A 22461-nucleotide genomic window follows, 5' to 3' on the forward strand; every position below is an offset into this window, starting at 1 on the left:
AGAGTGACCTGTGGCTAAGTCATCCTTCCTTTTATCTCATTCAAAGAATCCTATCATATTAGCACAGAAATGTATGCGCTAACAGCTGACGCAAGGAAAAGAAACCGTGCATGGCTGTCATTCCAAAATAAGTAACTTGTATATGTCACAGCATCATACATCATACAAAGTTAAAATTTGGATGCAGTGTTCTTTCATATAAGATAATTATTAAAACTGCCATTGCTGATACTAAATCTGCCATTTATGATCTCTTGCATGATTCTTCATAAAGCATTTTTTCATTTGTTCATTTTCTTATATCACTGTTCTGTTAACCAAATGTCAAAAAAATAAGTAACTGTTATCTAAAGCCATGGAAGCAAATTTCAGGGATGAGTCTACAGATGTGTGTGATGTGATTACAGAATAATATCACTTTTAGTGACCAGCCATTCTTAGCTCCGACAATGTATGGAGCATTCAAACTTTTAATTGACTTATGTTACAGTGACAGACCAGCTGAAGCTCATGCTAGAGCAGACAGTGGCAAGATTTTGTGCTTCATTCTTTTGTACTCCTACCTATGTTTTGTCCTTCAAAGGCAGTTTGTCCCCTGCAGAGAGTGCAGCTCTGCAGATCCTTTCTTGTACCGCTAGATTTGCAGAACCATGGGGCTTGTGCATCCCCAGACCAAGCCAACCTGTGACATCCCTTGGAATTGATACATTCAGCCCATCACCGATGTTACGCAGCTCCTCTGCTAGTTTAGATGCTAATGCATCAGAGATTTTTGGTAGACCATGGATCCCCCTAGGAAAAAGTTGTAGGTAGGCTTGCAAAGCAATTATTTTGGCTTGAACAAGGTTTATTTTGAACAGGTACGAAAACAGAATAACAGACTGCTATGAAACAAAAGTCACCTCACTTACATGTTTGCAGGAGGGGATCCTGTAGGTGCACACAGTATAATTAAGGGATCCATGATGTCTTCAAATTACTCTTAGTCACCATCCCAGGGAAGAACGAAATAATAGAAGCATAAAGCTTTCAGTTGCCTTGTTCAGTTTCCTTCTTGTTTACCTCATCTATTTTTCCGTAACAAACTATTACTTCTATATTACCTCTTACTCTTTACAGTGATCACAACTACATAATGCAACTACACTCTGTTTAAAACAGCAGTTGCCATCAGGTAGATTAAGATAAAGATATAAAACTGACCATTAGGGGAAGCTTTGTTCTTTGGCTACTGGGAATTTAGGTGACTGGAAATTTTGGATGTAAGAAACCACATGAGCCATGTTTTCCACCAGCAAAGATTAGAGAGCCAGCTCAGCTGTGAGCTGTTTGCAGTGATCTGTCCACAGATGCTCAAAAGAATCCTCCTTGGAGCTTGGGACTCTGTAGAGTTTTTTCCATTAATGAGATTAATTCCTTATTGTTACTTTTTAAAATAGCCATTAATTTTTGCTTTAAATACTCGAGGGGTTTTGTCCAAACACTTAAAATTTCCTTCACTCCCCATGTAATAGCCAGTATACACTTCACAGCATTCTACTACAGGAGTTTCCCATATCCAGACTGTTGCATTCTCCTTCATTTACTCATTGTACTGCATTGAAATGAAGTTACTTCACATTTTGGTGCAAAAGCCTCATCTGTTTGGACCAGTTCTCTCTACTCCCAGGCAATAGCTGCAGGTCAACAGAGGTGTCTGGTGGAAAAATGCACAAGTGGTCTGCAAGGGACAGCATAACACTCCCTGCAAGGTCAACACAAGCTGTACCAGAGCAGCACCAGTAAGCACCATCCCCCCTCAGTTTTGTCTGAACCATTTTGACATTGACTAAACTGAATGTCCTTAACTTGTCCCTTCAGCGTGCATGCTTCAAATATTCTCCTAATACAGTTTTCTGTGTGTAATTTGTTTTCTTCAACCTCAATAAGACTAAGAAATTTTTATCAGTTTTATCATGTGGTGTTCTGTGGCTGCAGGTCAGTTGCAGAGGTGGACATTTCAGATACAGAGTTTGGGCTCAGATGAATGGGCTGGTGAAGTGAGGTAAAGGTGCTGAGAGTATTAGTGCAGTAGACTGTCACCTTCTCAGTGAACCACAGCCAAGGGAGAATGAAGCACTGATGGTTTTCGCCTTTGCCTGGAGAGACTGAGTCTCCCATAAGGCAGCTCTTACCTAGTTCGAAAAGCCATGTCCCACTGTGCCTCTCCTCCCCTCCATGTCTACTCTCCTGAGTGTCCAGACTGCTGTTCCTCATCTCTGGCTTCTAACCTCTCTTTGCAGCCAGTTCCCTGCTTTTCAAGGTCTATCCTTCTCCTGCAGAGGTGTTCCCTTCACCTTCCTTGGTGTTCCTATATCTCTTCTCTTTGATCTTTTTACACAATCGATCTCCTGCCTCAGTTGACTCATCCCTCTGCCCTCCAGGGGCTAGTTCTCCTCTCTGTTTACAATAGGCTGCTTTTTTTCCCCTTCTCCCCTTTTTCTGCCTGCATTTGGAACCCAGGATGGAGTGCTGCCTGCACTTAGTTCCTCTGCCTGATGCCACAATAGACTGCAACATCTGGGAGCAGCAGTGGGAAAAAAAAAGTCTGGCTTAGCCCTGTCTGCCCTGGGTTGGACCTTGTCCATTGCAAATAGCATCTTCAGAGGAATCTTTGGCCGCTTAGACTTCCAGATTCTGGGCACTCTGTGCTGAGCATATGCAAACGAGATTTTTCAAAGGCTTGTGACTAGGCAAAAAGCTGGCTGTTTTTTCTTCGGAATTGCAGAAGGACAACAGGGATCTTACCTTCCAGATTTCAAACTATTGCTGTGAAGAACAGGCACAGGAGCTGCTCAGCAAAATTCTTGTAAGACATTTTTTTCTTTTCTCATCTGTTTTGGTTTTTATTCCTCCCAACAGGGGCAAAATATGTTTTCCCTCAATCTTATTTCCTGAAGTGACTAAATCCCCTCACTTGAAACATAAAAAAAATAATAATAATCAGCCTAAGGCAGAGACAGAGCATGGGAATTTTCATCCCAAGTACTTAGCTTGGAAAAATTTATAAACAACTGAAAACAAGCTCTTATAAAGGGGAATATTGAGATCCCAAACTACAGAGGACTTACTTGCATTATACACAAAAGTCAGATAAGAATTTCTCTGTGATCCATTTGGGATACTAAACTCAATTAAAACAAATATGCTTTTCATATTTCAGATATCCACCTTAAGTAATGAATGTCATAAGGAAATACTTGGTTTCAGCACTTCACAGGCCATACCAAAGCTGTTGCAACTAGTTGATTTGTTAAGCATGCTTGACACAGATTTATTTTATTAGTTTTGTTGTGGGCTTTGGTGGGTTTTTTACTGAATCTCTTTTGTTGTGAAACATAATTTGAGTACTTGCATGCACATTAGAAGTACAGCCCAGTCAGCATTGTGCAAGTTGAGCAATAGGATTCCTTCAAGGTGCATCCTTAGAATCTCCTGGGCAGAAAATATGAAAATTAATGACAGATGAGGTCATTCTTAATTTAGGCCAGTAGCAAACTTGTTTCCCACCAGCACCCTTGCACCTAGGCTTGTAGGACAAATCCTGATGCTTCCACGTATTGCCATGGTAGTGGATGGGATGTATTTCCACCACAAGTGGTTTTACATGCCCCATTTCTCTTCCTGTGAAAGAGTAGGAGCACCTTGTCAGTGTGCAGCATGGGGCAGGGTGTCCTTCATGCCAAGGCTCTGTAAAGGTTTCTGGAGCTGCAGAAGGCATGACCTTGGTGAGTAGGCTTCACTGCTCCTCTCGCAGCTGCAGAGGAGCTGCTGCTGCAGTCGTATTTTGCTGAAAACATTTTGGCATGGAAGGAGGTTTACCTTGGCATATGAGTTCTTTGCAATAAAAAACAATAGAAATCTTCTCGACCACAGCCATTCCTCCCAGACCTTTCCTACCCATTCTCCCGTTGCAGATGCCCAGATGCACAAACCTCAGCATGACACCAAGTTTCCTGAGCTCCCTGGCTGCTGCTTTCCCCAGCTTCACAAAGGAGAGCAAACCCTATATTTACAATGTCCTGTCCCCTCAGCTAGCAGTCCTTCCTCAGAGGGAGTCCTGTAGGATTTCAGTGTGTGTCCGAATGCAGACCTGGGAAAGCAATTCTGAAACCTGTGAAAATGTGGAATATTTGCACTGTAAAACTTTGTTTGATTCCACAATGGTGGCTGCAGAGACAGTGATGTGAAGTGTTTGTTATTCTGGATCTGTAAAACATGACAAAATAGATGGGGATGTTGTTGACTTCAAGGTCTTTGCTTTTTAGTCACTTACAGACTTTCCACTTTTCACAACAGAGTGAAAAAATAAATGTTTTCTTAATTTAATAGGGCAATATATTGTGGTTGTAATGTTTCCTTTATCCCCAGACTAACAGGGAATGTTCCAGCCACAGCACAAGTTTTCCCCAAGTATTTATATATGAGCTCTTCTCTAACTTCCCTCTACAGGAGACAGTTTTCATTTTAACTCATTGCGGGATTTTACGAGCAATGACTGTCAAACTTTAGTTGTCTGTGCATTTTCGCATATTGATCTTGCCCTTATTTAGACAAATTTCAGCTCCTTCCTCAATCCTTGTTTTCATGATGAAGTCTTTTCCGTAATATGTGTACAGTTTGCTTTAAACTTGCTTGAAAAAAAATCCAACCTGGGATGATTTAGCCAAATTAAACCAAAATAGGGCAATAACTATTAAGAGATATGCATGGGCCATCAACAAAAGAACCCCCCAAATGTATTTAAGTGATTTTCTTCATGTTTTTTTAATGTAATATTGGTAGGTCAGCTGTGGCAATAACAATTTTTATTATTTTTATTAATTATAAAAATTAATTATTTGTTACTAATTTTTTATTATTTATGTTATTTATAATAATAAAATTATAATTTTAATGCGAGATGACATAATTCCAGTTCAGTGATTTTTTTGGGGAGAAACTACCTTGACAACTTCTTTTTATTTTGTTCTAATTTTATTTAAAAACAAAGATAACAAAACCGAGGTTTTTGATATAAGGAAAAGAAAATAGTTTGAACTACCAAATTTTTAAACTCATTTTAAGTATTTCATCTCTCTTACACTTCCAAATATATTTTCCCAGCAATTTCTGTTTCTATCCCCAGTTCCCAAGGTTTAACCACCTTTCTGGATAGAAAAGACTGAAGTAGTTTTCTTCAGAACCTACTAAATGCTTGGCAAAAAATCTCTGCCATGACACAAGGGATCTTGCTTGATTTTTCCACAGTCTGTCTCAGCAGCACTGGTTCTACTGGAAGACTCCATGTGGAAAGATCAGTTATTAGATCAGGATTGTATTTTGAAATGAAAATTTCATTTGGAAATACAAGGACGTCATTAAGCTTCAATATTTTCTGTCTTTGGATCTTTGGGGTTTTATTTTGCCTCTGGCTGAAGGGGGAAATTGTAAATTGTTTCTTCAACATTGAAGTGACTGTGTCAGCTTGAAGATGCAGCTTTGGAGCTTGATGTTATCTATTGCATTATTTTTTAAAGAGTAATAGTGAAGTCCCTGTTTTGAAATGAATATGGTCTCCCAAATGAAGCTTATTTAGTTAGTGTAGCATTTAAATGGAATGGTTAGAAACTTTGCCACTCTGCAACCGGATGTTTAAAACTGGATTAGCAGAAAAACCCCGACTTTGGGGTTGTTTTGTGTTCTGTGTGTGTTTTTCCCAAGGCTGCAAAGCAGAACATGATCTGCAGTTTATCCAGGAGAAACCCCTGTCTGTTCTCATCCCACTGACTCCTGGGTCTCACTGGGCTTTTTCCAGGCAGATCTCAGCAATGGGGCCTTACCATGTATACCCACAGGGAACATTCCCATCTCTTAAGGATTTATTTGGTTGGGGTGTTTTTTTTCCTTAATATGAACTTAATATTTCCCTTCACGTTCATCCCAGACTTTTGAGTTCTGCCTCCTACTGTTGGCAGACCCACCTCCCACACTGAGGTTCATGTCTGACTGCCATAGACAGGGATGTCAGGAGAGCTGTTGGCAGAGGTCAGCACATGCCAGCACACAACATGCCTTCTCGTCTTGCCTGCCGTACAGCTGCCTTCGGCTTCGCTCTGCCTGTGCCTCACTTCACTGCCTCCCTCACCTGATGCCTGTCTTGAACTCTTTGCTGCATGACTGGCTTGCTGCCCTTGCATCCAGAGCATCACTCGTGACTGATTTAGGGTGGTGTTGTTCAGAAGAGGTAGGAAGCCAGGCACATGCACTGAGCACTTCCAGGCAGAGCTGCTGTCTGCAGGAGGAGGGTTAAGCAGGGAATGAAATGCAGCTTTATGATCATTAATCTCAAACAGTCCCTCTGGTGACATCTCTCAGGTTAAGTCACAAGAACTGTGGTGTTATTAAGCTTAGTTAAATTTAGTGTAATTCACATCTGCAAAGCCTTTGTGAATTAGTGTTTAGTCTTAAATTGCCACTTTCCATGATACAGGGACATCATAGTATCCCGCATTAAGTCTTGATGTGTTATGAATTAGGGTGCAGAAGCCTAAAATCCATGTGACGTGCAAAAATCCCTCAAGTTTCAGAGTAGTTCTGAGGTAAATACACAATTAATTTAGTTTTCAACACTTAGCAGGGATGGTACCCTTACAAAAAATTATTTCCTCCTTTATTTGCTCTCACAGCACAGGTGTGGGAAATGGCCGCTGGAGATCCCTTTTGCAAAGCCGTGTTTATGAGCTGTGTTGTTTGCCTGGTGCAGCTGATCATTACCGCACACTTCACCTCATCAGGCTATAATAGGTGCAGACCTGTATTGATTACCATGACTTGTGGGAGAGAAAAATCTTTGCACTTCAAATTGGGTATAAATTATAAAGAGCGTCTCCAAAGGCTGTGAGTTACACAAGTGGCACTCTTCTGAGACAGCCATATGTAAAGCTGTTGTTGTAGAGGTTATTAATTTTATGATTGCAGCACAGGTGTACTTGACCCACAACAATGATCATTGTCCATAAAATTCCACCATCTGGGTTCAGTCACCTGCCTTCTTCAAGAATGTTCATTAACAACAACCAGCAAAGGTCATGCTAATAAAAGAAAGTTAACTCTCACTATATTGGTGTAAATTTACTGGTGAAACAGCACTATCTTCTTGCCATTTTTCTCACTAGTACAGCTATGCAGACACCTGGAAGTGGGTCATATAATTCCTAGATGCATAGGGTAGGGGGGTGTAATATGTGTACATATATAGACAGCAGTTGGTGTGATGCAAACAAGAAAAATTTAACTGGTGTGGGTTAGGCATTAATTACGTACTGCAAGTGCACAAGGATTATTCACACCTCAAATCTGCAAATTTTTATTTATTTTTTCTGGAAAACTTCTTATACTTAATTGATATAACTAAAATTTTATCAAACTTAAGGGAATCTGTTAGTTACTCCCAAAATCTGATTTTTTAACTCCCATTTGTTAGTTGATGTTTGTGTTCTGATGGCCCAGCTTCATCTTCCATGACATTTTACAAACTCAGATATGTTTCCTTTCCATTAAGTCATTAAGAAAATGCCCTGAATTTCCCATGAAACCATCATTCTCACCTAGGAGATACACATCTCATTTCCCTGATCATGCAGAGTCAGCCAACTGCATTTTCACAGATGTGTCCTCTTTTTCTGCACTCACCATTACATCTGGGAGGTAGGTTTATCTTCTGTGCTTTTTTAAAATACTTGCCAAAATCAGACCTGGGACTGTCTTTTGCTGTTAAGAAAGAGGAAAACATGGAGAAGGAAGATGTGTTTGATGCCAGCAACTGGAAGAGAAAGGTGTTTGTGAGGAGAGATTGGATGGGTGCAATTAGTTAGAGGAGGTTTTCTTGAAATGGCTGGAGCAAAGTCAGAAAAAGGCAAAAATTGGTGGGTCATGAGAACAAGACAGCTGGGATCAGTGTGTGGATGAGATGCAACAAGATCAAGGCCAGGCACTGAGTTCAAGAAGAACTGCCAGGTGAGCAAGCTGTGGAAGAGGAATTGAAAATTTGATTTCCTGGAGAAATAGGTATTCTGGAGAAACAGGTGTCCCAGGTGGATGAAAAACAGGCAAGGAGTAGGAAGAGATTCAGGTGAAATGAAGCCTCAGGAAGGACTGAAGAGGGCATTCTTGCCCCTGGGGCTTGCGCACATACTTGGCATTACAGGGCAGGGGGAGAGGGGGACATGGAAACACTCTATCTGCCTGAGACCCATGGAAGTATTTTCACTGCCAAGCCTGATGTGTTTCTGGGCATGGACAGATACCATTTTAAGGTGTAAGCTTTAAGGTCAGGAGTTGAGGTGTCTGTGGAGCTTAGGCACCTCAGGATGTGGTGAGTGCCTGAATTGGGTTTTTCGGGATCACTTGGATTTAAGATCTTCAGTTTCACTTCTCTTGAAGGTGAATCCTTTTTGGCAGGTGGTGGCTCCTGAAGTAGGTGTCCAGCAGAAGCAAGAAAGCAGGTCAACAGGCCCATCTTAGCCCACCATTTGCTAACCTCATTTCCACTGTCCTGCAGGAGCAGCCATCAGAAGGGGAGAACCAGGTGCAGATGAGGTTAGGTTTCCCACAAGACCAAAGCTGGCACTGTAGAGGCAGTACTTGGATTCTTGATATTTTTTCCTCTTACCCATCACAGGATTAGCCTCTAAAGACAAGTCAAGGGGAAGTGCCTTTTCTATGCTGCTCCAGGACCAGGGAGAAGATGGATGGTGTCAATGGTGTGTTGGAGGAATTTAATTGTGTTGGGTTAGGTTAGGTTAGGTTAGGTTAGGTTGAGTTGGGTTGGATTGAAGTGGCTGGGTTGGATTGGAGCAAGCCAGAGGCAGTAGTCCCAAGATGAGGTAGATGGGTTAGTGAATACCATTGTACCTATGAAAATACTCTGGACTTGTGTTGACTGTAGTCTTTTGTCTGCACAGATAAAACAGGACGCTATAATCCAAGTAAAAAATTCAGGGAAAAAATGCTTTTCAAGTATTTCTTATGTAGAAGATTATGAATATTTTCCACTGTGGAAAGGCAGAGTTAATTTATTCATTAAAGGCTTGCAATGTTTGAATTCAGATTCTCGCTAAAATCATAAAAACACACTGGGTGTTTGATGCCCCATACGTGTTCTCATTGCAGCTTGTTCTTTAGACACAGGCTCATTCCTGTCCCTCGAAAGACCTTCTTTACTTCCACAGCTGCCTATGTCAGCATCCACACCAATCTTCAAGCTCTGCTTCTGATGTGACATAAGAGAAAATTATATTCTGCTGTTTTAGTGCAGTTTGTTCTTGGGTCCAAAATTTCACAAATAGGCAGGCAGTATGTACTTATCCTGCTAGTGATTAAGAACCTTTTTACATCTTTACTAGATGAGGTATCTCTACTGTCATGTAACATGTTATTTCAAAGCATTGCTACCTTTCCTAGCTGCTCTGTGGTGCAGGCATTGCCATTTCCATGCTGTTGCGTTGGCTGTTGTGTTTTTGGAAAGTGCCAAAACTGTGTTCGTGCTGGTGCTGCTGGTACATCCTGATGTTTGATGACATAATTACTATTTAGGAACAAATAATCATAAAATACCATTACAAAGAGTAGCTATTTTCTAAGCAGCTGGTTGTTCCCCTTGTTCTGGTATCACCAATGAATTTCTTGCATTAGTAGTGCTCTCACAAGATAACAGAGTGTGTACCCTTCAGGTCTCTGCCTCATAGGCAGTAAAAAGCTGTGGGATTTTGGAATAAACTCGGGTTTAAAAATCAGCCCTTGAGTATTTCTGATTAAAGTAACTTAGAAGTGTTACTGTGGAATGTTTTAAATTAGTTTAAATATATTTTATAAAACCTGTACGCTTGTTAACATCAGCAGCATTGCTGCATGAACAGAGCTCCTGCTGTGGGCTCAGCAGAGCTCAGGTCTATTCCTGGTCTGGGCTGAGCCGCTTAGTTTGCAAAAGCACAGTAATGATGACTTTTCCCTTACAGAATTCTGTTAGATGTGTCTTTGCAAAGCAGTGAGGAGAAGGAGGTATAACTGACTGCTTGCATCATGCTGCAGCATGTTAAAATCTGTCAAGTTAATTAGTATTTTTCAGGTTTATAACCTGTGGAAGCTTTGAGACTTGAATACTTGGTTTTCAGTGCTCTCACCCAAGAAGTCTTGTCGATGTGTGTTCGCTCATGAAGTGTTGAGTTTTGAGCAAGTCAAAACTTCCTTTATTTAAAAGCAAATTTTCCTTGCTCCTAGTTGAGAAAATAATTGTTTTCAAATGTTTTATACTTTATTTGTGCTCTTGCTTGCAATTTTATATAGATTTTTTCCCTAATTCATGATAGAAAAAATGCATGTGCATTTAAAAAATTAAGTTATCTCACTAGTATATATTATTCAAATGCTTTAGAGCTCCTGTGAAGTACCTTGCTAATACAATCAACTTTAGATGTTGCTTAAATAAAGCCAGTAAAGTGACAGAAGAGACAGGGCTGGATAGAAAGAAACTCCTGAAGTTACTTAATTTGTCCACATTGCCCAGGGTGAGGTCAGCTATACCCATAATATTCCTAAGAGGTGGTTGTCTAACCTATTCTTAACTTCCATTGGTGAGATCCTGCACCTTCCATAGGGTATGTTCTTAGCCCAGAAATAACTTTGCAAGATGTAACCTGAGTATCCCACCTCGCATTTGTCAGGTAAGGAATTTTTATATTTGTCTTTAGATAAGGGTGGAGTTACGGATATGAAGAGATAGATAAAGGGATAGATAGACAGACAGACAGACAGATAGATCGATAGATAGATAGATAGACAGACAGTGTTGTTGATATAGATACTATATGGACGGAGATATATAAAGATTGTATAAAGATGGCAATAGTTAGATATACAGATATATCAGTTTAAATATCATTTCAAAGCCTGCCTACTCCTCTTTACAAGCTACAGTATTTTAATATGAGTTTTAAAATCCATAGTTGCATAATGTTGAGTACGTCTTTACTGGATCCCTTCTTCAAGGAAATGGCTTGCTCTCGTGCAGAAATTCATTGCATTGGAAATTGCTGCCCCGAGAGTGTTGTTCAGTCACACATGCACACTGAACGTCTGGGTCACCCAGTGATGGGTGGGATGCTGTAACACTGATGGAGCACATCAACCCCTGAGCATTGCAAGACAGCATTTGTACATCTTCATCCCATTCTCACAGTTCCCTTGGAACAGCCAGTATCCCAGGGCAATTTTGGATTGGTATAACTTCAAATGGCTGGCATCAGCTCTCCTGCCTGACGCTGTCTTTGCCCTGTGGTGGGTGTCTGAGTCTCTCCCAGTGCCCTCCCAAAAGTGGGGCTGTGAGGGACAACACCTTGGAGAGGTGTTTGTGGAAATGGTGCCTCCTGAGAATCCCATAACTGTCCTGCAATTCCCAGGGTCTGGATCCACCTGCCACATCTGATCTTTCCTGCCTGTGTCCATGGCTAGATGCTCTCACTGTATTCATTGCATAGATAGGAGCAGCCTTACATGGATTTGCCCATTTGGCTGCATTTCTGCCTATTTGTGCAAAAGACTGTGAAATTTTGGACCCAAGAACAAGTTTGCTTTTCAGGACTGTTTATGCCTGAGCACCAATTCAGGCCAGCCCACAGCCTGAGATCCAGTAAGTCTTCTGTCTCTGGAAATGCTGTTTAATCAGCCTTTGTTTCTGAATTTTTCCCTTTTTTAAAGCAGCTATGCACAATTTGTATTACTAAGGCTGTTTGCATTGATATTAACAGCAGTTCTATCCTGGGTGCCTGGTTCTTACTGGAAGGACCTTATTGGTACTTGGTATCTAATTTTTTGCCTTTTTTAATATATACTCAAAAAAAATTGCTTGACTTCGGTGACACAGAAAATTACCTAGCTTTTGGTAACCTGTGCTCGGGAGAGAACAACCTCTCAAGTTTCACTTATTTGGCCAGTTCACACGTAGAGGAACAAACAAATAACCTGTGCTCATGGGACTGCCCTTAATATTAAATGAAAAGTAGTAGAAAATGAGGGCCGTGTTAGACTCCTGTCTCCTTCCTACTTTGCAGACCTTGCTTGCAGTGAGCTTTTGTGTGAACCTTTGCATCTTGTTGCTCAGAGGGCAAGAAGAATTTCCTAAATACTTTTTTTTTACTATTTTTAACCACTTGCTTCTTGTGGGAAGTTTGTGTGTGGTAAACAAGGAGTGGAAGAAAAGCCAGTTGCAACTGTGGGAGTTCAGAGGTGATCATTTTTCTGGGTTTGTAGGATGCTTGTTTCTCTGTTTTCATCATCCCACTAAAGATTCTTATAGATAATACATGTCCAACAGAAATAAGGACTGGTTTGTGTCACAGTAGGTAATAACTAAGTAGAAAATGTCTTAAGTATGTGTAGTCTAGTCTCCAGCATTGCTATGATTTTTCTTATGTGAGTATTGAGTCTTAACCAGTTTATTGTGTGTCCAAGCCCACTTATTAAGCTGTATTTCATTTCTTCAGATTGTTCTGTTTCTTCTCTCTTGGTTTCTCCAAGGAATTCATTTCCCTACACAGTTACTTTAGATTATTATCATGCCCATGACTCCACAAACGATTACATCTTAGCCAAACTAAACACATCAAAGTTTGGGGATTGGTTTGGGGTTGGGGGTTTTTTTGTGTCCCCTCAGAAATTACTGCTTTCATTTCATTAATTGGTGTTCAGCTTATCTCTTAATTTTGCCTAAGCTTTTAACCTTTCTTTACCATTGTGACATGTAGAAGTGCTTATGCAAAAACTCCTAAGGTCATTGGATCTCAAAGTTCTTGAGCTAGTGGACTTGTTCACAATTTTTCCTGAAGCTCTCGTTTTCCTAGTCAGAACTACTGAGTGATTTTAGGCAAGATGCATTTGTTGTACTCACCTTTTTCATTAGCTTTACTAGTGATGCTCTGAGAGCTTCTTCTGTTTTGGAGTTTGAGACCTGGACATTTACTTCAGTAGACCAAAATAGTCAGAAAAAACACAACTTCTTCCCATGCAGATCGACAGGATAAAGAAATTGTAAGTGGAGAAACCTTACGAATTAAAAGTAGTTCTGTCATACTTGGTAATATCTGGTGCACTCAAGGCTAAAAAAAAAAAAGTTAAATTCCTGTTCAGAAATAGCTTTGTGATACAGAATTTGTTAGCATACAGAAAGATGGATGCAGGACAGGCAGGAAGCATCCCTTTCTCACACATAAGTGCGTATTTGGACCATGTTGTTATGTTGCTACAGAGTTACAGAATTGCAGAACTGAATACCTAAGAATTAAATAAGTTCTTCAATGTGTGTGTGGATAATGTAAGAAATAAAGAAATTTCCATTGATTCATAACTTTCAGGAGAAAAAATCCTTTCTGAAAGGTCTATCACATTTGTCTACCCAGGTCAGATGGAGTTGGCTTCTCTGTTAGTTTATGTGTAAAGGAGGAATTAATTGTGTTGATGCTTATGTTTAATAATGTTTAAAGTGTTTCTGTTCCTGCAAATGCCCACAGAAGTCTGTATTTCAACCTTTGAACCATGTAAATCAAGTTTTGATAGGACTGACTGCCTTTTATATATGTAGCTTGAATCATAAATGTTAAAGTAACCTCTGCCACTGTCTACGGACAAGATGGCTAAGCTGCTCACATTGGTGTTTTGCAGCATGACAGGGCCTCAGTGCAGATCGTGATCACAGGAAGCAAACTCTGCTGAGCAAGATCTTGTTGAAGGTCAGCAGAATTCTCCATCCCAATGGGGGCTAAACCCCAAGGCATGGAACACCCTTAATTCATTTTGAAGCCTGCACTATTTAGAGATGAGCTGCTGTTTAGAGAAGCAGACCCGAGGTCAGCCCTGTGGCTAGCATCTGTGAAGAAGCTTTTCAACCTGGAAACTTTTCTCTGCAGAAATATTTCAGCACCAAGGCATGTATGAAGACCTCTCCCAGCTCCTAAGCAGCATAGGAAACCTTTGTCCCACACATCTTGTAAACGCGGCGGGGGGCCACCATTGTGCTGTGCATCTTCTGAGCACCGCAGGAGGAGGCTTTTGTCTGACACAGTGGGCAGGCGCTGTAGGAGGGCACCTTTATCCTGCACAGCCAGTAATCGCTCTGCAAGAGTGAATTATGGTGATTGCAGAGCTCTTCTCTCTCCAGACACTCTGGTTTCAGAAGGAGTTCGTCAGCCTTGCTAGGTGGAGAGCTGCTTTTCCTGAGTGAAAGTGGAAAGGGAAGACAGTAAAATGCCTTTGCATGTGTGTGTGCAAATGGCCATCAGGATCCTTCACACAGTCATATTGCATGACCACCCCTGCAGGCACCATTCCAGTTTCAATCTTTGCTTTTCCTCTTCTCTATTTTTCCTACCCATTTAGGCTGCCCTTTTAATTATTATTTCTTTGTTCCTTCTTATGTGTGTACAATCTTCTATTCCATATCCTATTCCTATATTCAATATCTATATTCTCAATATTCTTTCAGATGACTAATAACCACATTTAAAAGACTTGAGCCCAAATACCAGTCCCTCTGGATTTTCACAGGTATATTTTCAACCCCATATTATTACTTACTATTTGTCTTCTCAAATGCTTTAACCACTTCCCCAAAAGTGTGCCAGCACCCATTTCCTAGAGCCTGAGATAATGTACAATGGGAGAGACATAACTCTGCATCTGTGAGATGAGATGAGATGAGATGAGATGAGATGAGATGAGATGAGATGAGATGAGATGAGATGCTAAGTTTGGACCCTGTAGAGATGCCATGTGTACTGTAGGTGCTGGTGGACATGGGAGCTGGAGCCAGCACAGGCATGGCAGCACACATTTGGGAGCTGCATTACCATAGATCTCAAGTGTTTGAGGGCCCCTTGACTGGCGTAAAGCAACTGATGTGCAAGTGAGAGGTAGGAGTGACCACAGCCCATTAGATAGTGAAGGTCATAATCCATTTTAAGTGATTACATTGGTTCCCACTGCCCCAAGATTGCAAGGTTGTCCTTTGTGGAAAACAAAGCAATGGATTAAGTCTCTCACCTGATGATTTTTGTTATTCAATAAACTTTGGGTTTTATCTGTTCTTTTGAGCCTGTTGTGTCTGCTGTTATCCTGAAGGTCCTTGTGATTTTTTGTAATGTTGATCTCTACTAATACTCAGACATGAATTTTATGTGTGGTAGTTAGTTTCAATTAATCCTCCTTTTCTCAAATTAGAAATTTTTTTCTTCTTATCCCTACCACAGTCCTCTAGTGCCTACCTGATTGTACATGAATTCTCAGAAATAATTGCCAGTAGTCCAGCAAGTTCATTAATTGATTCCCTGAAGACCCACATATGTGTGTCATCCAGACCTGATGATTTGGATATTAAATTTTTAGAAGTATTCCCTTACCTGATTTTTTGTATCAACTGTATTGGCAAGTCTTCATTATTTCTAATTATATATTTCTTTGTGATGCTTGGTAAATTGATTCTGGAACTTGTTCACTGTTTTACAGTCATTACTCATTTCACCTCACACATTATTGGTTCCACCATCTCTTCTGAGCTTTTTTCCAATGATGTTATGCACATGCTAAAATATATATTCATTTCTCTCTGCATCTCTCCATGCTGGCACCTGGGAGGCTATTTGCTTATTTCTGTCATTTCTTGTAGGGTGTGCCTAGCCACTGCCCTGGAGGGACTTCTGCTGAGATAAGGAGATTGCTCAGTCTCCCAGCAGAACTCCCCTGGAAAGGCAACCACTTTCCAGTTACAGAGAGAAGAAGACAAACCCAGAATCCTCTGGGAGACCCTATGCAGATCCTTTGTAACCCATTGGCCCTTACCCTCTGACACCCACCCCCAGTATCCCTATAAAGCTAGACCCCTGCTCCTGCAAGGGCAGAGAGAGCCTGTCCCTGGCTTCCCCTTTGCCAGACTAATAAAGCTGTCTCGTGCGGAACAGCTACACGGGCCTCTCGTCTCTCTCCCTGGTCTGGCCTGGAGGCTGCCCTGCAGAGCTGAGCTGAAATCACAAGCTGATAATCACTAAAGAGCTGACAGCTTCTGCACGGGCCCTCCTGGCTAGCACCTGAGGGAAGACACTGGGCCCTGGGAAGACAATCTCTTTTGGGACCATCTCTCTGGACCGGTCACAGCTTCCTTGGTCAGAGCTACTGACCCCACACCAGCTGCCATAATTTCTCTCAGTGAGGCTGGGACTAGGAGGGATTTATACTTTTTTATTCTGCAGTTGTAGCCTTTGCATATTCTAGAATATTCTAGGTGTTTCCCACACTTAACGGGTTTTTTATATCTTTCCCATGCAGCGTGCTCCTAAGATTTCTCAAAGAATTAATATCTGAAATCACTACATGCTGTGCAACAGCCCATCAATTAATACAATATATTGAATAATGTGGGTTATCATCACGGCTGTTGAAATTAGTGAGCACTAAGAATATATATCTCAGAGGACCTTGGCTTTAGAACAGCTGCTTCTTATTGTCTGTCTCTTAAAAATTATTCTTTCTATCAAAAAATAGATGGCTGTTCATGTATTTAATTTAGATCTCTGTTCTACTAAATATGCAACTGAGATTGCAGTCGTCAGTGATATTCTTCCTCTGGCAAAAACCTTATGGCCAAGTCTGTTCTAACCCTTAGGACATAATTCCACTTGCTTTGGTTGAATTTTCCAAGCCTTTGGTATATAAATCATAAATGCACAGTCTGTGCAATGTTAAATTTTTAGGGCTCTCCCTTTAGTAGCAGTTGAATGTGAATACATAAGGGCAAAATTTGACCTTTAAAAATGACTATAAAGGGCCAAGAAAAGCAAGCTTTTCTTATTGCAGTATTAATCAAGCAAAGAATCATCATAATCCTGGAAACTAAATATCCATTGTAGTGATTTCATCACCAGGGAGATGTTCATCTGCTAGTAAGATTGTTACTAGGAAAGGGAAAATAGTGAGTGTTAAAATTACTTTAGACTGCTGAATCATTGAGTCCCTCTAGACTCAAAGCTTGAATTGTTTTTTGAGAAGAGTGGGTTGAGAGGAGTTGCCACAGGAAAGCTGTAGGTTAATCAGTTTCAGTAACACTAGTGAATGTGGGCATGATCTCTCTTGAGGACATGAGGAAAGTGCATGGGAGAAGGCAGGATGAAGAAAGAGACAGAGACGCTACAGAAACGTACTGTTTTGTTGTTTTTTGTTTCTGGATGGCCCTTCCACAGAGGAAGATTGTTGATGAGAAAGGAAGAAAGGGGAGAAAAAACAATATAATATTCACAACCTATATTTTCATCTAATTTATCCAGTGGATACTAATGAGGATTATTACAATCAAGACAGAGATGCAGGCAGGCAGAAATGAGAAATACGTGTTTGTGTGGGAAATGTCTGTGTAGGGGCCAGAAAGACACCTGGAAAGATGTTTTGCCTTCAAGGCTCAAAGTGGTGTTTACCATATGCTGTGACACATGCATGTGAGAAGGATGGGAAACACCTGTGCAGGAGTGTCCTTACGGTGTGCTAGGACAGCCTATCCCTCCATAAAATCAACTTTGGTAGGCGAGGTGTGTGTGCATGGTGGCAGTGGGCAGTCATAGTGTACCGAGCCAAGCCAAGTCCTCATGGACATGTCTGTTAGGCTGCAGGTTTTACTGGAAGGGAAGCTTTATCCTCCTGCTGTGTTGGGCCACCTCTGTGTTTCCAAGGTGAGGAGCAAGTCTTGGTGAATATTGCTATGGAATGGCCTATAGGGGATGGGATAGGTGATCTGTATTGAAAGCCACCTGCAGGATAGAATCACAGAAACTTTTGTGTTGGACATGACCTTCAAGATCATGGAGTCCAACTCTTAACCCCGCACTGTCAGGTCCAGCACCTGATAGAATGGTGCAAAGAGAATTTCTACAACGATGGGTGAATTTGAAGGTGGAAAGCATTTGTATAAAAGGAGCATGTGGGAAATTTCTGGAAGATGTCATGAATTGTCTCCATACAATGAATATGGAGGGGAGAGGAAGATCTGTGTGTGCACGTGACATAGATGCTCTTTGTACAAAAACATCTCTTTGTGTGGGAAATAGTGGCTTTCCAGAGAGGGTTTTTTGGAGTGTTTTTTTGCTTGTGTGATGGCTGCCTTTGAGGGAGCAGAGGTGTGCAGTGTGACAGGTAGTGCCTCCATCAAAGACTTTCTGGAGGGGACGGTGTGCATGGACCCACCAAGGATGGGTGCATGCTCCATGGATGGGTGCATAGAGGTAAGTGTCCTGACAGGGATGTGACGGTGGGTGTGCAGCAAATGCCATGCCAGAGCAGCCACCCCGTATCCCCTGGGACTGATGGCCACCCTGCGTCCTGCAGGGACCATCATCCACCCTGGACTGCATCCCTCTCCACCTGGCAGTCCATGGGCACTGTGTCCCTCATTGTTGTCACCCCCAGATTGTGATACTGTCACAGAACTGTTGCTAGGCAACAAATGTGGTTACCAGGTCTCAACGAATAGCTGAAGGGGAAAGTGAAGTGTTGCACCATTGTAGAGTAACCATAGCAATGACCTACTATTACAGACTAAAGAATTATCATTAACAATGTTAAGGTATCAAACAGAGGCCCAGGATCCAAAGACTACCAGGCAGCATCTCTGCATAATTGGGTTACCCAGGAAGAGGTCCCAACTCTTTCACACCTCTGGGCTCCCTATCTTCATTGTCTTGGTTTTGTTTTGGGGCTTGGTGGTGGGGGAAAGGAGAGGGGGTGTGGTTGTTTAAATAAAGCAAATGGACTGTATGTTGAGGAAGACACTTGCAAAACAATAGAAGCACCCACCAAAAAAAATTACAGAGGTAAATCTGTGGGCAAAGAGAAGATACCAACAGGAAAGGCCCACTTTACTGTGTCAATACAATCTATGGGAATGGGTGCACAAAGGATGCCTTCATGATGCATGAGATTTAGTTCAGATCAAGTGTTCTCTTTCACTTGAAAATACATATGCCAGGGTAAGAACAGTATAAAATGAAAAATAAATAATACAAAGTGTGCCTGAAAAGTAGACAGTTTCTTTTTCCCAAGGTCAGATAGAAGAGGTGCTTCAATGAAGCTTTTATTAGCCAGGTGCTTTGGGATCTTATTTTTCCAGATACGAGACATGTTGAGGATCTCTGACTTGTAATATGGGTGGCCATGCATGTGCGCGTGTGTATGTTTGTGCATGTGTCTGTCTGCATGTGTGTGCAGTTGCTCCTGTTCACCTGCCCCAGAGCTCAGCAGCAGGACAGCCCTGACCCTCCCCAGGCTCCCTCCAGACCAGCTGCAAGCAGCTGGGTGGCTTCCCTGGGTTTTGCATTTTTGTATTTTATGGAGCATTTATCGTGTGAACAGCCAGCAAGTCATAGAACGACCCCTAGTCAAACTGTCACCTTTGTGTTTTGCAGGTACAGAACGCCATGAACTAACTTCTTGGAAGAGTTTTCCATCTATTTTCAAGTTCTTCAGCGAGGCTGTAAAGGCAAAGAACAGCTTGGTGAAACCAACCCCAACACGGCGCTCCAACAGGATAAAATATGAAGAATTCTAAAAAGAGGGGAGGAAAAAAACCCACCACCACCAATGTCTTTGCTGCTTGTTTTCTGCAAGGAGTCTCCCAGCCCCTCATTAGATTGTTTTCTTCCTAGAGCACAGGGTCGTGATGTATACATCTAAATAGCGTTTTGCATTATTTCTAGATGAGTGCAACTGTCAAAGCAATATGGGTTCACTGGTTGTGCTTCCTGTGGGCTGTAACTTGGATTTTGTGCTGCCCATCAGTGTGCAGATTAAGGCTGACAGTGGTACTGCACAGTGCAGCATGGTGCAGCTCTAATTGCCCTGACATAGCCCTGCACCAAGCTGATGCCAGAATTTAACAGCTTCATCGCAGTCCTATCACCTGCAGGAATTTTTGCAGCTTCCTTCTATTTTGAGACAGAACAAAATAGGAATTACTCTTTTTTAAAAGACAGCCCTAACTCAAACGTGTTAACCAGCCTATGAATTTACACCCAGTAGCCTTCTCTTTCTCTGGGACCAGGTGGGATTCACTTTTAACTCTTTCATTTTTCTGCTGGCAAGAGTGTCCAAGAAATTTGGCCCAGAATTCTAGAAAGGCTCCATTGTTGATGTGATTTTCTTTTGCTAGATCAATGGCATTATCTGTAGGTCTTCTCTTCCTTTGGAAAGCTCTACTTAAAAAAAAAATGCCTATTCATTAACAGGCTGGATTACACTGTGAAATATGACAGCAAAAAAAAAGAGACACACTGCATATTTTCCTATTTATTTTTAAATGCAAAGATGCTTCCATTTTCATACTCTGGGTTTGTAATGCCTTGCCATCCCATGGTTATCCCTTTTCCCTAAACTCACAGGTTCATCCCGTTTCCCAGACTCTCAGACAAAGGTCGGCCAGCAGGGCACTCTGTTTGGGGATTTCACACCATGCACAGGGGGTATGTGGCTGTAGCCACAACTGTTGCTTTAGGCAGATTTTCTCCACTAACACTAAGGGAAAAGATGTGCTTGATAGCATGCCCAGTGAGCAAGTGCTCTAATTAAGCTCCTTTGGTGTTGATAGTACTAAGTTAAAGTGGTCCTTTCTTTAATGGCCATGCCCACCTCACCTCTGATGCTGTTAGTGACAAGGAGACACCACTCAAACACATGAGTTTTGACCCAATCCCACCCTCTCCTCATGCAATGTGTCCAATCCTACAGCTGGGGGCTAGAAATGGTGGTGGGGAGCATTAAAACGAGTGATGCCAAAGCAGGGGCACCTTCCTACGCCACAGAGCAAAAGCAGAAGTGCTCATAGTGAGGTGCAAAGGGAAACCCAGCTGGGTTTGGGCCTAAATTCTCTGGGTGGGGGGCTGTCAGCACCCACGGAGTGCTCACATCCCTACCTGCTCATACTGGCAGCAGGGCTTCACTTCCCCAGCTCCTGTTTCCTGTCATCTCACTGTGTTGAAGCTCTGCCCTTGGGGAGGGGTGCTTGGAGCACCTCACCAGGGCAGTGGGGGAGGTGTCAGGCCGTGCCTATGCAGAGGGAAGTGCTGTGTCTGTGCCTCACAGTTTTTCTTCCCAGAGGGGAACCTGTTACTGGGGAGAGAGGACTGCACCCAGCTTCCTCAGCCCTCCAATCTCTGCATTTACTCCCAGTCAAAGGATGCTGCTGCCTTTGGCCAGTCTGATCCCCCACTGCGGGGGTCTGCAACCCCCCTCTCCCAGGCCTGCATCCACACTGGCCCCCTGGACCCTGTGTGTTTAGGGGTAAGGCAAGAGTTTACATGGTGTGGTTTGAGTGTCTTGTGCTTTGTCCCACAGCCAGGGAAGATGTGGAGGCCAGGGAAATTTGCACACACCAGACCCACCACTCTCCATCTCTGTGGAGGTGAGATGGAGTCTCTAGGGTGCCCAAATATTAGAGGAGCAGATCTATTTTTGTAACTGTTGATGACAAACAAACTGTACAAAAATTTTTACTGTAATGCTTATCATTTTCTAAAGAATTTTTCTTTACTGTGCCCCGGGCCCAGCTCACATTATCGCTCCTGTGGGGGGCTGTAGAGCAGAAGGGATCCTTACCACTAGTACTGCTCTGCTTGCAGTGAACAAAAAATAAAGATGCTCTCTTCTCTCCTCCTTGCACAGTTTGTGTCCTTGGACTAAGCTCCATGGGAGCCGCAATCTCTGGTGGGTAGGATGGGGGCTGCATGGGCAGCAGCTCCACCAGCCTCGGAATGCATGCAGGAAGGGCAGGTGTGTTTGCAAACAGGACCCTGTACAGTTGCTGGGTTGGGGATGGAAGGTGTGAGCAGGGTGTGAGGGGGGTGAGGCTCGTTTGTACCACAGAGTGGGCTGCATGTCCAGCCCTGTGGCTCAGCCCATGTGAGCATGAGCTTTTCTCCACGCCCCCACATCATCCACAGGAAGCCGTATAGGCAAGTGTGCCACACCATCCTCTTCCCTTTAGCTGTTCATAAACATGAAACCATGTAAAAATACACCAGGAGAGGGATTTGATCAGTTCTTTTGGGAAAAGGACTTTTTGTAGGGGGACACAGGCTAGAGATGGAGGAGGCAGCATCTCTGGCCCCAGCGGCAGAGGATGCATGGGCTGCAGAAAGAGAGGAAGGTGTGGGAGCATCCCAGCATGTACTGCCAGACTGCCAGATTCATGTCACATGAAGAAGTGACAGTGGTAACCCTGAAGCACACTAAGGAGGGATGAGTTGATTTAGTCTATTCCTTGGGATCTATGTTTATAAAGATGCACACCACTGGCCTCTCATGCCATGATGTCTTCAGGAGACAGAGGTCTGACATCAACCTCCTCCTGGTTTCATCACA

At 42.4% G+C, this 22461-nt stretch overlaps 1 protein-coding gene across 5 annotated transcripts in view; it reads left to right on the forward strand.

The window, feature by feature from the left end:
* The window catches only part of FAM172A (family with sequence similarity 172 member A), a 272515-nt gene extending 250762 nt beyond the window's left edge, over window positions 1-21753 (forward strand). For all 5 annotated transcript variants that reach the window (XM_048292989.1, XM_048292988.1, XM_048292986.1 and 2 more), the window contains one exon: window positions 19512-21753. In XM_048292989.1, coding sequence (XP_048148946.1) covers window positions 19512-19654 — 143 coding nt within the window. In that variant the 3' untranslated portion in view covers window positions 19655-21753. The remainder of the gene's footprint in view (window positions 1-19511) is intronic.
* The last annotated feature ends 708 nt before the right edge of the window (window positions 21754-22461 follow it).

Source organism: Corvus hawaiiensis, chromosome Z (genome assembly GCF_020740725.1).
Source record: "Corvus hawaiiensis isolate bCorHaw1 chromosome Z, bCorHaw1.pri.cur, whole genome shotgun sequence".
NCBI lineage: Eukaryota > Metazoa > Chordata > Aves > Passeriformes > Corvidae > Corvus > Corvus hawaiiensis.